At 36.7% G+C, this 12,699-nt stretch overlaps 2 protein-coding genes across 3 annotated transcripts; one reads left to right on the plus strand and one right to left on the minus strand.

Moving 5' to 3' along the window:
- Positions 1–493: 493 nt before the first annotated feature.
- On the plus strand, positions 494–2,833 carry LOC143473256 (ependymin-2). Its single transcript, XM_076970146.1, has 6 exons — positions 494–623; positions 734–768; positions 1,024–1,158; positions 1,689–1,875; positions 2,112–2,199; positions 2,398–2,833. The coding sequence occupies exons 1-6, from the start codon at positions 494–496 to the stop codon at positions 2,519–2,521; spliced, it is 699 nt and encodes a 232-aa protein (XP_076826261.1). The 3' UTR covers positions 2,522–2,833.
- A 3,729-nt stretch (positions 2,834–6,562) lies between these two features.
- ssr1 (signal sequence receptor, alpha) lies at positions 6,563–12,560 on the minus strand. Of its 2 annotated transcripts, XM_076971472.1 has the most exons (9): positions 12,402–12,560; positions 11,088–11,215; positions 10,894–10,990; positions 10,494–10,756; positions 10,036–10,112; positions 9,827–9,905; positions 9,012–9,105; positions 8,612–8,626; positions 6,563–8,063 (listed from the first exon to the last, which is right to left on the minus strand). In XM_076971472.1, exons 1-9 carry the CDS (start codon positions 12,469–12,471, stop codon positions 7,996–7,998), a joined length of 891 nt encoding a protein of 296 aa, XP_076827587.1. In that variant the 5' UTR covers positions 12,472–12,560; the 3' UTR covers positions 6,563–7,995. The 2 variants fall into 2 exon arrangements, with proteins under 2 accessions (XP_076827587.1, XP_076827588.1); XM_076971473.1 differs by lacking the exon at positions 8,612–8,626.
- Between the last annotated feature and the right edge of the window lie 139 nt (positions 12,561–12,699).

Raw genomic sequence — 12,699 nt, forward strand, 5'->3', positions numbered from 1 at the left:
AAATTCTTGAGCCTTACATATACTATGGCTAAACAGATTTGTTTTTTAGAGACTACAGGACATATGGTAAAAAGGCATTTCCCATGCTCATACAGACTGAAACAGTGATAATCAAAATCCAGATATTATTCATATTTGCCAGCATAGCAGAATGTCCAAATTCTTCTAGCGTGGATGGATTAACAGCTGCACTGATATTTCCAACTGTGCCTGACAGAATCTTTTCCCATGTACATCAATACTGTTAACAGTTTATCACAATCTATGGAAAACGGAAGTGTTATCCATCTGGTTGTTTGCTTTTGTGATGTTCATAACATGTGATTAATGTTATGAACATCAATGCAATAACATTAAAATTTACAAGCGGAGACACTTAAGTGCACATGGGCAAACATACTATTTATACTGAGAAGAAAGCAATTTCCAATAAAGCTGCGGCAGAACCATGTATTTTCTTATGCAATGGAGAAGGTCACGTGCATTCAGATAAATGAGCACGAGAGGTGTGATAGAGCACAGTCAAGGCTGCCTTCTGCTCCTCAACAACATGAAGCTCTTGCTCCTACTTTACATCTGCTCCTGTCTGGCAGAGAATCTTTGGGCTCAACCTCGTCCATGTGGTAAGTGCTTTTCAAAACATGGACAGGTCAGTTTTGAAGAATGCAATTTATATTGTATTCAATATCCTAACATAGTCTCTCTATGATGTATTGTCTACTCTAAATTTAAGTGTCACCACCAAGGATCACTGGAGGCATTTCAACAGTGAGTTACTTTTAAGTGGTGAATTATAGATTTAACATGAGCTGTTTTGGGACGTGCTTATGGCTCTATCAATTTCTATTTTAATGAGAATAGGCACATTGATGAACATACCTAATAATAACAAACTGCATAGCAAACTTGCTGCACCTCCAACTAATCTATCTATCTATCTATCTATCTATCTATCTATCTATCTATCTATCTATCTATCTATCTATCTATCTATCTATCTATCTATCTATCTATCTATGACAGACTACAAAGGACGGAGCTAAAACATCTTCAGGCGTATTCACATATGATTCAAGGGATCAGCTAGTTCGATTTAGAAACTTTGAATTACAGCACAACACCACACATTATACAGACCTGCTGATGAATTTCAAACAGGTACCAAAACTGAGTGAAATATACTCTTTAAACAATATCATTTTATCAAGTATTGTTCTAAACATATCTGTGTGCAAATAATTTCCAAAATGTACATGTTAAGTACAAATATAAAGAATAAATATGTGACTAAAGCTGCTTACTGTTTTTTTTAGGAAGACTGGCAAAACTGGTTTTATATCCTAATAATAATTTATATCTGTCCATGATGGAGCTCAAACATCACTAATGTTTTTTTTATTTTACCTTCATTTTATTGTAATGCATTTCATTTTAATATGTTTTTTTAATGGTTCATAAATTTTGTTAAAAAGGTATAAATACATTTTAATATTCCTATTATTATTATTATTATTTTAATCATTATTATTATTGCAGTAAAAATGTATCTTTTATTTTAATGTCACAAAGTACATGAAGACATTTATGTTTTAGGTCAAGAATTTGTTTCAGAAGTCATTATTAAAGCTAATCTGAGAAAGGATTACAAAGTTTTAGACTTACACCTAAATGTTCTTTGTGGTACACAGAAATTCATAATTGAGATCGACCATATTAGCCAGACCTGTAGGAAGAGAGCACTGGACACCCCATTCCACCCTATGCAGGTCCCCCCAACCTCTGTGTTCCTCGGCCAGGCTTTCATGGGAACCACCTCTATACCTGCAGGTGGTCTGCTGGTAAATAACTGGGTTGGAGAGATTTCAGAGATACAAGGTAAGATCGCGCACATGCATATATGTGCATGTGTGTGTGTGTGTCCGTGGTGGTGGGGTTGGGGGGCATTTGGTTACTCTCTAACCATAAATAAATAAAGGTAAAGCTATTTTACATTTGCAACCTTAATATTAAACTTTGCAAACTTAATACAAGTTTCAATGATTCTGTAAAACCTTTGCTGCATAATAAAATGGTACATGCAACTGACTATTTAATTTAAATTTAATTTTTAGGAAAATACATGTTTGTATTTTCTGAGTACACCTGTCTACCCATAATTGCCATGATTTATGTCCCAGGACTAGAATGGACAGCAGTCAGGTCTGTGTACTTGATATTTAAAACTTAAATGGCATTTAAAGTTAAAATGCTTAGAAATTATGTTTGACATTCCCCACTAATAATGTTATTAAAATACCTCCCAATTTACTATCTATATCCATAAGAATCTCTATTACAGCTTATTAGTCATGAACAGTATTTTTATATACATGTTTGTATGTATTTTTTAATATGTAGCTTCTTCAATCAAGTCCTTATGGTGAACTCTAATGATTTCACCCTTCCTGCATTCTGTCAAGAAGCCATGTTTGAAGAGACTGGCTACACTAACTTCATGAAAGCCATCCGTTCAGCAGTCTAAAGCACTCAATTCCAGGAAAAGGTGCCTCAAACATTTTATATGTTTGACTGCCATTCTTGTAAGACCTGTCATTTCAGTGACATAGTTGATGCATTATAAAAAATCTCTGAATAAATCTTCACCTCAGGATTTTGTCATTTTGTTTTATCAAACAACAGTACCAACACAGATTTCCTTGTGTTACAGGTTTCCTAAGGTTTCTCTAGGCAGGTTGGCCTAGCGTAGGGATTTTTGCTTATTGACTGACTGATCCCTTTTGTCTAATCAGACATGCACAAGACAGTACTTTGTGCAGTGGCTGGCTAGTTAGTTATCTAAATTAGCAGTACACAAAATAAACAGCAATAAAATGCATTGTTGCTTATGAAGAATGATTATTGTTTTACCTGATGTGCTCTGCTTTGCCCAGTGAATTTTCACTGCACTGGGCTTCTCACAAGCATAGTAGCACAAATACCACAAGGTAAAGCAAGTATCACCACAAGTATTCTCTCCCCCTCCCACCCATTTAAGATAATCACAACATTTTGATACTTTGAGGAAATAGGACTTGCAAACCTGAGCTATTATTACAAAGCCAACAAGTTTATTCATTGGCTATGTAAAATGAAAGATCAGTTACAATTTAACATCTGTGTACATATTGAACAATGTAATGAAAACCTTATATATGAGTATATAAATGAAAGATTCAAGGGACTTGATAAGGTGTAGCTGTAATTGCAAAACATTCAACATACTAGTACTTTGATACCCTATGTCATATATTAGCTTGCAAAATGTTAGGTTTCTATAGGACTATAGGCAATATTTTCAGTAATAAGACACATAAAACCGTTTTCTGTGCTTTCTTATGAGCTCTACCAAGTGTGTCTGATGCTATACTACGAAAACTTGCATAAAGAGCTTTATGTAATGGATGGTAATCTAGTAAAAGTACACTTGCCCAGGTGTCTTGTTCATACACAATATCAAAACACTAAGCTTTCCCAGAATCAACACTACAACTTGTGTTTTTTCATACAACCAGTCCAAGTATGATGTTGAATATTTAAAGAATCCACATGTTCAGTGCATAATGTATTCTATGGATCAAGTCTGATAAGAGATTTAACAAACTATACTTTGTATTAAATGTTTATAGTGTACACCTTGTTTAAATGCAATCAAGGAACTGGACTCAGACATTCCACACTCCCTAACCCAAGGTTTTGCTAATGGCCACCTCTTTATTTTAACATTACACATTGAAAACATCAGGTAAAATTAATTAAAATAATAATGCTTAGACTAATCAACAAGCCAAAGGCAACGGTGGTAAAATTCTGTAGCTGTAACTGCAAAGTATTAAACATACTAGTACCAATCTATGCCATAGATCAGTTTGCAAAATAGGATTATAGGCATTATTCTCAACAGTAAGACACTGGACCATTTTCTGTGCTTTCTTATGAGCTCTACCAAATGTGTCAGATGCTGTACTATGAAGACTTGCATAAAGAGTTCCATGCAGTGGAGGGTCTAATAAAAGTACATTTGCTCCGGTGTCTTGTTCATAAACAACATCAAACACTACGCTTAGCCAGAATCAACACTACATGTTTTTTTCCATGCAATCAGTCCAAAATAGATAAGGCTTCAACTCCAAGCATGTTATCACCTTCTGGTTCCTGCTTTCACAGAGGATCAATGTGCAGAAAATAGTCACAGACATTTGGACAAATATTAACACAAATGTAATATGAAACAGAATCATTAACAATCATAACAAAACACAAATAAGACTTTCGGCATAAACTAAGAACAAATATTATATGATCATCTAATGTTTGCAATATACAGTAATGGGAGACAAAAAATATAACAAGAACATCAACTGGAAACAAAAAATTTTAATTTTTGTGCGGAGAGGACACAAATTTACTACTACCCTCTCAACAGCTTTAGATGAGTCTCCTTGACCAAGGGACGTGGAACACAGCTAAGTAAACAGCACATAACATTGTCCAGGTTATGCACTGTGGTAGCACTTTTTAAAATGCTGTTTCAATGAGAGGTTTGTTTGAACAATCTATGTAATTTAGACATAGTTCTGAAAAGAAATTCTCTGCAAATATGAACATTTCAAAGGAGCAGTTTTATTGTACAATGAACACACTAAATGAATGTTTTCCTGGGTTATAAAATGCTGACAGTGCCAAATAAAGAGCTAAAATCACATTTTAGCAAAATACTCTTAAGCATCAGTTTTTTTTCTCATCTCAAGCAAACATCCCTTGATGTATATGGTTTTGATACACTATGTGTGTCCATGTACCCACACATGTCAATACCACCAACAGTTAAAAATTAACCAAGTGCAAATGCAATTTTATTCATGTATTGTGTTTAGGTGTCACCTCCACCCCCTTATCAGCTAATTTAAAGAAATGCCATTACATAATACTGCATGAGTAGGGTTGTTTTTCTAAATTATCATATTAAATTATCCTGAAACATGAAGAGATAGAAGAGACCTCTGTGAGCTAGTGGGAAAAGCTCACCTGGTTCAGATATATAAGAGTATGTCATGTGTACTGGAGTGCTTTCAAATTGAAGACTACCTTCTTCTCCAAAACATGAAGCTCTTTATACTGTTTTCAATCTGCTCCTGTCTGACACTGAGAGCACCAGCTCAGCTTCAACCCTGTGGTAAATATTTTCAGAACCAATATTTTTATAGAACTATTTATATGCACATAATTGTTCATTGAAATTGCACTTTTTTGAGAAAAAATGGTAACATGGAATGAACATTTTTTTAAATATAGAAACATAATGCAAAAACTTTTTTCTTTGATAACTTTCAGTCTCACCACCATTTTTGACTGGCAATGCATTTATGGTGGGTTGTCTTGCAATATTAGCTTACACTTATACACATGTTTACACTCTTTAGAACCGGCTCATTTAGCACTCATTCTCATCACTTTAGCAAACAGAGTATGGTGGCATCATTACTTCAAGCACATTTGATTATGACGCACTGGGTCAGCAAATTCGCATCAGAAACTCTGGGACAATTCAGAATCGGACATTTTCAATGGACCTATTGATGCAATTCCAACAGGTAACTCCTTGATTTGTAATGCGCAAGAACGTTCATTTTGTATTTTCAAAATATCTAATAATCTCACTTCAGAGCTAAACTCATGGTACATTTTTTAATAATTGAAATCTAACCTAAAAGCAAATTAAACATGCCCAGAAGTCAGAAAAAAATGACTCTCCGAAATCCCAAATGCAGAAAGTGGCCTACGAAATCGACTATTCAAGACTCACCTGCAAGAAAGCAGCATTAGACAGCCCGTTCAACCCCATACAGATCCCACCAACCGCTGTGCCTGTGGCTCGGACGGTTCTAGGTACTGCCTCTATACCTGGAATGGGACTGCTAGCCAACACCTGGTACGGTGAGATACCAGAGATACAGGGTAGGTCACTATACTTGTCTGTTTAAAAAAAATTGTTAAAAATTTGTTGAAAATTAAGAACACAAAAATTTTCATTTTAAAAATATTTTTAATTGGTTTGTTTGACAAATTTAATTCCTTTCCAGCCAATTATACACTTGTGTTTTCTGACAATGCCTGTCTTCCACTGAGTGGTACATACTCCTCTCCTGAGTCTGGAACAATTATAATGAGGTGCGAGTAGCTCCACTAAAAATATCAACACTTCCTGAAACACTTTTGCATCAATGGCAACACTAGTAAATGTCAAAAAAATCTTATTTCCTCCATGACCTCTTAAAACGAATTTGTAATAGTGACTATTTCCACCCCACCTCCAGCTTCTTTAACATCCTGCTTGGAATCCAGGATCCCATGGACTTCATCCCTCCTTACTTTTGTAGAAACGAAGAGCTGAAGGAAGAGAGGAGCCTGCCCAAGACCAACTTCTTTAAGCTCATGTCCTCTGCTAATCACTGATTTTACAGGCATTAAACAGTCCACATGTTGCAAAAAAATAAAAATAAAAATCACAATTCTGACAATTAAGTACACCATGAAAATCATTTATAGGAAAGATGCATCATAACACTTAATTGTTTCCCAATTGTTAAGAAGCAAGGCAATGTTCCTCATTACTGTAACAAACTAGAGAACTACAAAAAAAATCCCTCAGTATCAAGATTGTTACTTAGCTGAACTCTTCAGACATTAAATTAAACTTTTGCAGCTTCCACAAACTCATTTCAATGATAAATGTAACTATACCATTATTTCCCCAAAATAAAATATTTAAGTACATTTAAATGGCTCCATCCCAATGAGAGAAAAACATGACATTTTATGTAGTCTGAATACAACTAGAGTATTAAGCAGTCCATTCATGAGTTGACAACTTTTAATATTTCAATGACTCAAAGAATTCTCAAGCCTAAAATCATCAGTAGGAAACTTGGTCGATAAATCAGTAAAAAAAAAAAAAAAAAAACCCCGCACACCATGTACAACCAAGTACAAAGCACAGCATTGATTGCCGATTTACTATGGGCCGGAATAGCCCACAGTATCTTAAAGATGGTGGCCCATTTAGGTACAGTAGTGGACAATGCCTTGAAAGCACACAAGTACTAGACATGTGTATCCAAATCGACAGTATAAAACTGATAGGCCTAACAAATACAAGAAATAAGTTAACTGTAGGTGTGTCGTCATCCCGCCCACTCACCTTCAAAGCATGACCCAGCAAGTAAACCAGTGCATTTGCAGTCATATGAGATTTAAAATCCTGAAAACACACTTGTAAACAGAGCATGGGGAAATTTTGATACATGAAAGAGGACAAAAGAGAACCAGAGGATAAACAGGCACGTTGAGAGAAAATGAGTCCATTATTACAATTTGTTTTCATACAGTCAATAATCCTCCATAAACAAAATGGCAGAATGGCCCATAAAAATGCAGCGCACAATAAACCGTGGCAGAACCAGAGTTGGTCGTCAACCCTGCGCTGGGGTGAACCCAGCCAAGCATACATGAGAAATCAGTGCCAAGAAGGGAAAAAACCCCCGACAAACAAAATATTAACAAATGTCCAGTGGCTTTCTAGACAAAAACAATTAAAATAAAAACAAAATCATGCATTTATGCCTCCTTCAACTTGTCCACAGGATAAAAAGCATCGGTAGAAAACCCCCTAGCATTTTAATCTCATCATTAATCAAAACAACCCCAATCTCTCTTTAATTCTACTGCATTTACCGATCCAGCAAAAAAAAATAGCTGTGTGCTGTCAAACTCATTGATAATTTGCTCCTTTGTCACATTTGAAAAAAAAATGACCATACTGTTAAGTAATTAGGATGTGTGTGTGCATGAACCAGTCTCTAAGAGTGTTGCATGATGGACAGGGCCACTGCCGCCCCCCAGAAGACAGCTCCGTATAGCATTGCTCAAGGAAAAGAGCCACAGGATCAGGTGTCTTCTTTACTCATCTGACCCAGCTGAACGTTTCTGCGTCCGCTTACGTGGCGATCTTCTTGGGGAGGCCTTATCTGGAGGCAAATCAGGTAATTGCATTAGCCTTACAGTAATTTCACCACCAATATAGCATTCAAATGACAGATTATAATTTATTTTTAAGTAATAAATGACAAACATTGGTTCCTTAAACTAGATCTCACAGCATCAGTAATACTATCCACAGTTTTTTTTTTTACACTGGTCCGAGTTACATTTAAATACTTCAGATAATTTTTATCTATCAGAAATAATCCCCCTTTTGTAGCCCAGTAAATTATTGTGGTCATGACAAAACCTCACCAAGTCCACACCAGATCTGAAGAGGAGGCTAGAACTGCAGTAAGTTTTGGCCTCAGTGAGAATGAAATTAAGCTTCTAATAAGGTTTTTCCAAATGTGTACCTGTACTATCGTCAGATTTGTGTTTATAAATGGCTTAAAAACATGAATATTCTTATGTCTAGCAAAGATATTTACTGTGATCAGTTACAGGAGGAAACATTTATAATACATATTCCTTCATCATCTCTACTAAATCACGGTACTACCACATGTTCCTGACAGGTGAAAGGAATTCTCACCTCGCCGACTCTGCACTGAGGATGCAAGAGGAGAGGGAAAAGGAGGACAGAATGAGTGACCCAGAAAGCAAGCAAGAGCACCACCAAATCAGCACATCGGCCAAGACCATGCAAGACTAAACGAAGGTAAAAGGTGCCAAGAAGGTGTTTGTGAAGAACAGTTCTAACATGTATAGGTCAAACGTAGGGAAAAGATAGGAAAAGGCAGGAAAGTAATTTCTTTACACAAAGTAGAAAAGAATCTGGTTTGGCATCAAAACTAAAATGGTACCAAAACAGTAAAGTAAACCTGCTAATCCACCATATCACTATTACCACACTTTCAAATAAAGTGGCCTTTGCTATAATAAAGATTAAACACTTGGAATGCTTGATTGCACCGACAAACAGCAGGACTCACTGATCTGATTGAGTGTCTCCTGAGGAATCCAGCTCATATCAACGTCATTATGGTTGGCGGTTCCCATCTCCACCTTGGCCACAGGTCTTCTCCTCTGCAGAGGTACCAAGAGCATGCACATTAAACTCTGTTTAATACTCTTCAGCTATTCTCAACGCCCATCTTCACATCTCAATACTACAACTTCATATTCTGTTTAAGTCTTGATCACTGCAGATGTGATACAAATCAGCCTTAGATAAACTAGCTTCCTACTTTTGCAGCAGCCTAAAAACTTGCTACTCTCACTTCTCCTTCCTCCAAGCTCTTCAGAAACTACCTTATGTTTGCCTTTCCTGCTCCTTCTCTGGATCACCTACAAAAACACCACATTTTTACCACCTACAACCACCAGCACTTATGTTGATTTCATCAGAGAGCTGGTATTACTATAACCTTGAGCTGGTGATACCAATAAGATAGAAAGCAGACAATATAACTGCATGTAAAAACTTGAATATTGGCTGAAACATCGTGGCTTTAGACATAAAAACCCACAAATAGCAAACTAAATCAATTAGTAGATAAAAACAATGTTAAACCAATTGTGACACAAACACTAACTCAAAGGTTTATGTAACTATAATTAAGCCCCTCATACATGGTGGTGGTGCGGACAAATTTTCATGATCAACGACTTAAATTATTCCAATTTAAATGATTTTGTTCTCGTCAAAACAAAATTCTGTACAAAGTCACACCCAGGATGGAGATCAGATGTTTATTATACTTATAATTCCCATTTATAGAAATCAGATCTTTAAAAAATAGTTTACCTTCCTAGATTCTAGTAGCTGATGTAAACCAACCAGAACCAGCAGTCCAAGCCCCGAAAGGAAGACATACATAAAGATTCTGCACAAAGGAGGAACAGTTAGAGCAGGTTGTCAATAAATACACCAATCAATAAAATAAAACAACTGAAAAGGCAAAACAGGAATCCATTTCCAAAATCAAACAATGAAAACTTTCGAAATTCACGCACGTCTCTCCATCCAGTCCATCTTCTTTCTCAGTGATGGTGACAGTCTGGTTAAACACAGCATCCTGGAAAATGTTACCCTGTTTAGAGACAAAGAGAAAATGTGCAAGAAAGTGAGAACATTGCTGTCTTAAACTATAAAAGTGGACAAAAACACTAGGCAGCATATGCATATAATGCAGTGAATACCACTGGAACTCAACTTCACATAGTAATTTTTATGCTGTTTCAAGTAATTGTCATGCACATCACACATACCATATGAATTAAGTTCACACTATGCACACGAAGAAGCAAACCTTCTAGCAAAATCTCCTCAGTCTCCTTAAAGAAATTTTCAATCAAGTCGAAGCCAATGTCCCCTACCAACACCCTCTGACTACCAAACATTGTGGGAGTAAGTGGACATAAAGTGATTTTCCAGTATGCTGTCACACAGTGCCACAAGAGGAAAGACTCACATTGTTGTCTTTGTAGTTAAGGTTGATCACTAGGCCAAAGGGACGACCCCCCATGGGCTCAGCAGGGATAAAGGAATACTCAAACGTGGCCTGGCGCTGTGGCGGTACCACTGTTCCCAGCTGGAGAGCAGTGAAGTTCTGAATGTAAAACTGAAAATCCTGGGGGTAGCGGAAAGAAGCATCCAGAGACTCTACCACAAAATTTTCACTCCCTTTATTGGTGAAGCCCAGCAGGAACTTCACGATGTTGTTGGCTGGAAAGTCTAGGATCAAGGACAGGAGATTGATAGTGTCAAACACGAATAACCATGAACATAAGGCATGTAAAACAAAAACAGCACTGGAGCCATTAAGAAGATTCAGCATATAAGTAATGCTGGTAAATGAGGGTGCAGCCTACCATCTCCTTTGACAAAGAGAATGGTTGTATCAGCATTGGGTGAAGGCTTCATCTCTCCTGCAAGAGCTTCTTCTTCCTCTTCATCTTTTTCTTCAGTCTAAGAAATAATGGCAAGATATTTCTACACTTTGTAATAAATATATATATGTATATATAAAACCTATTTTGTAGTATTGAATAACAATGATTCCTACCAGTTCTGTGTTCTCATCATCTTCCACCTCTGCCTCATCATCCTCGTCCTCAGCAATCACATCATCAGTGGTATCTTCATCAGCTGCCTCTTCATCCTCCGTCACATCTTGTGCTGCTGCTAATGGACCTGGAGGGAGTATATATGCTGAATCTGTACACATCTATACTTAATGCACATGAGCCCAATATTCCAGGACTTGTCTCCAATGATAATTTTTATTTTAATTGGCATGACAATAAAATTAAGAAAACACTCTGCACAATGAAAAGGAAAGCATTGAAAAGCAAGCTTCTATTCTCACATTTTGCTGAGAGAGCATGTGTTACAAATGATACTTTACTACTGGTGTAGATTTACTATATGTTTGTGGCATATTGGATACCCTTTGAAACTTAATATGTAAAGAGGTCCATGCCTTATGAAGCCAGGTTTCACAAATTTTGAATATAGTAATCTCACGAAAGGCTTGAAATTAGATATTATGAATAATCCAATCGATATTAAAAGCTCTTGATAATATCCAGATTGTGTATCCGATTTTGCTTGCACAGCCAACCTCGATAGAGTTCCGCACTAAGAGAACATTAGTATAGAACGATTTACTTCATTTAAACAGTAACATATTGCCATTTACACCTTTATGCGCGACTACTTGTGCTTCCTTTACATGCCCCAATACTATTTCTAGTCTTCCTCAAAATAAACAAACAACCGAAGAGACTCAATAAACCGTGGTGGGAAGCAGTCTAATCCCAGGAGATCAATCACATATAACACCAATGTGCATGTTCACTATTCCTTAAAAAACACTTGTTCTTGAACTTGCTCTCACGTGTTCTCAAAGTTCTAGTTATACTTATTTTAACACAACATGTTTGAAAAAAACAACAACACATTCCTTGTACAATCACTAGTGTGTATTTATACCAGCAGTGCGGCTGCCAGCTAGTTGGTCAGTTATTGTAACAGCTGAACGGTGCTGTTGTACATTCACCACTACACGCTCATCTCAGCTAGCTGCTCAAATAAGGACACGTCAGTGAAGACGTGCTCAAGCTTAATGCCAATCTAACTTCATTTAAATGAAGTATTTCCACCCAATACTCATAAAGATGCTCCAAAATATTACACAAATATTAAACGCGCATACAACAACGTGGTGCCTGGAATGAAAAGTCAACGTAAATACTCTTGATTGCAAAGACAGGTTAGCTAGCCTGAGCTAACGAGCTAGCTAAGCTAAGCTAGCTAGCTAAAGAATCCGTAGATTTGTAATATGACCTAACCACTTCATATTTTACATTAAGCTCACCTGTCTTGAAAACTGTTACCGGAAACGCTAGTAAGACTAGCAGTAGAAATTTTGGAAGGAACTTCAGCATTTTAATAGCTGAAATATCGCAAACTAGCCAACGGTAGCAACGCGAACAGCGTCCTTAACCTGCAACTGACCAAAAAGAAACGTATCCGAACACTGCGCATGCGCCGGGTGAGAATATGGCACGCTGAAGCGTGACGTCACACGTTTTAAGAAACGTGATCGTCCCACAATACGTCCCATGTTTCAAGTCCGATAATGAGATTTTATGAACTATACAGTCATGGCCAAA

The sequence above is a fragment of the Brachyhypopomus gauderio genome, chromosome 13, assembly GCF_052324685.1.
Source record: "Brachyhypopomus gauderio isolate BG-103 chromosome 13, BGAUD_0.2, whole genome shotgun sequence".
Taxonomy (NCBI): Eukaryota; Metazoa; Chordata; class Actinopteri; order Gymnotiformes; family Hypopomidae; genus Brachyhypopomus; species Brachyhypopomus gauderio.

Coding starts and splice junctions, on each gene's coding strand:
- LOC143473256 (XM_076970146.1), top strand. CDS start 494: ATGAGCACGAGAGGTGTGATAGAGCACAGTCAAGGCTGCCTTCTGCTC. Junction 624..733: donor GGCTCAACCTCGTCCATGTG/GTAAGTGCTTTT, acceptor TCTAAATTTAAG/TGTCACCACCAAGGATCACT. Junction 769..1,023: donor TCACTGGAGGCATTTCAACA/GTGAGTTACTTT, acceptor TATCTATGACAG/ACTACAAAGGACGGAGCTAA.
- ssr1 (XM_076971472.1), bottom strand. CDS start 12,471: ATGCTGAAGTTCCTTCCAAAATTTCTACTGCTAGTCTTACTAGCGTTT. Junction 10,991..11,087: donor ATGATGAGAACACAGAACTG/GTAGGAATCATT, acceptor ATTATTTCTTAG/ACTGAAGAAAAAGATGAAGA. Junction 9,106..9,826: donor AGCTACTAGAATCTAGGAAG/GTAAACTATTTT, acceptor GTACCTCTGCAG/AGGAGAAGACCTGTGGCCAA.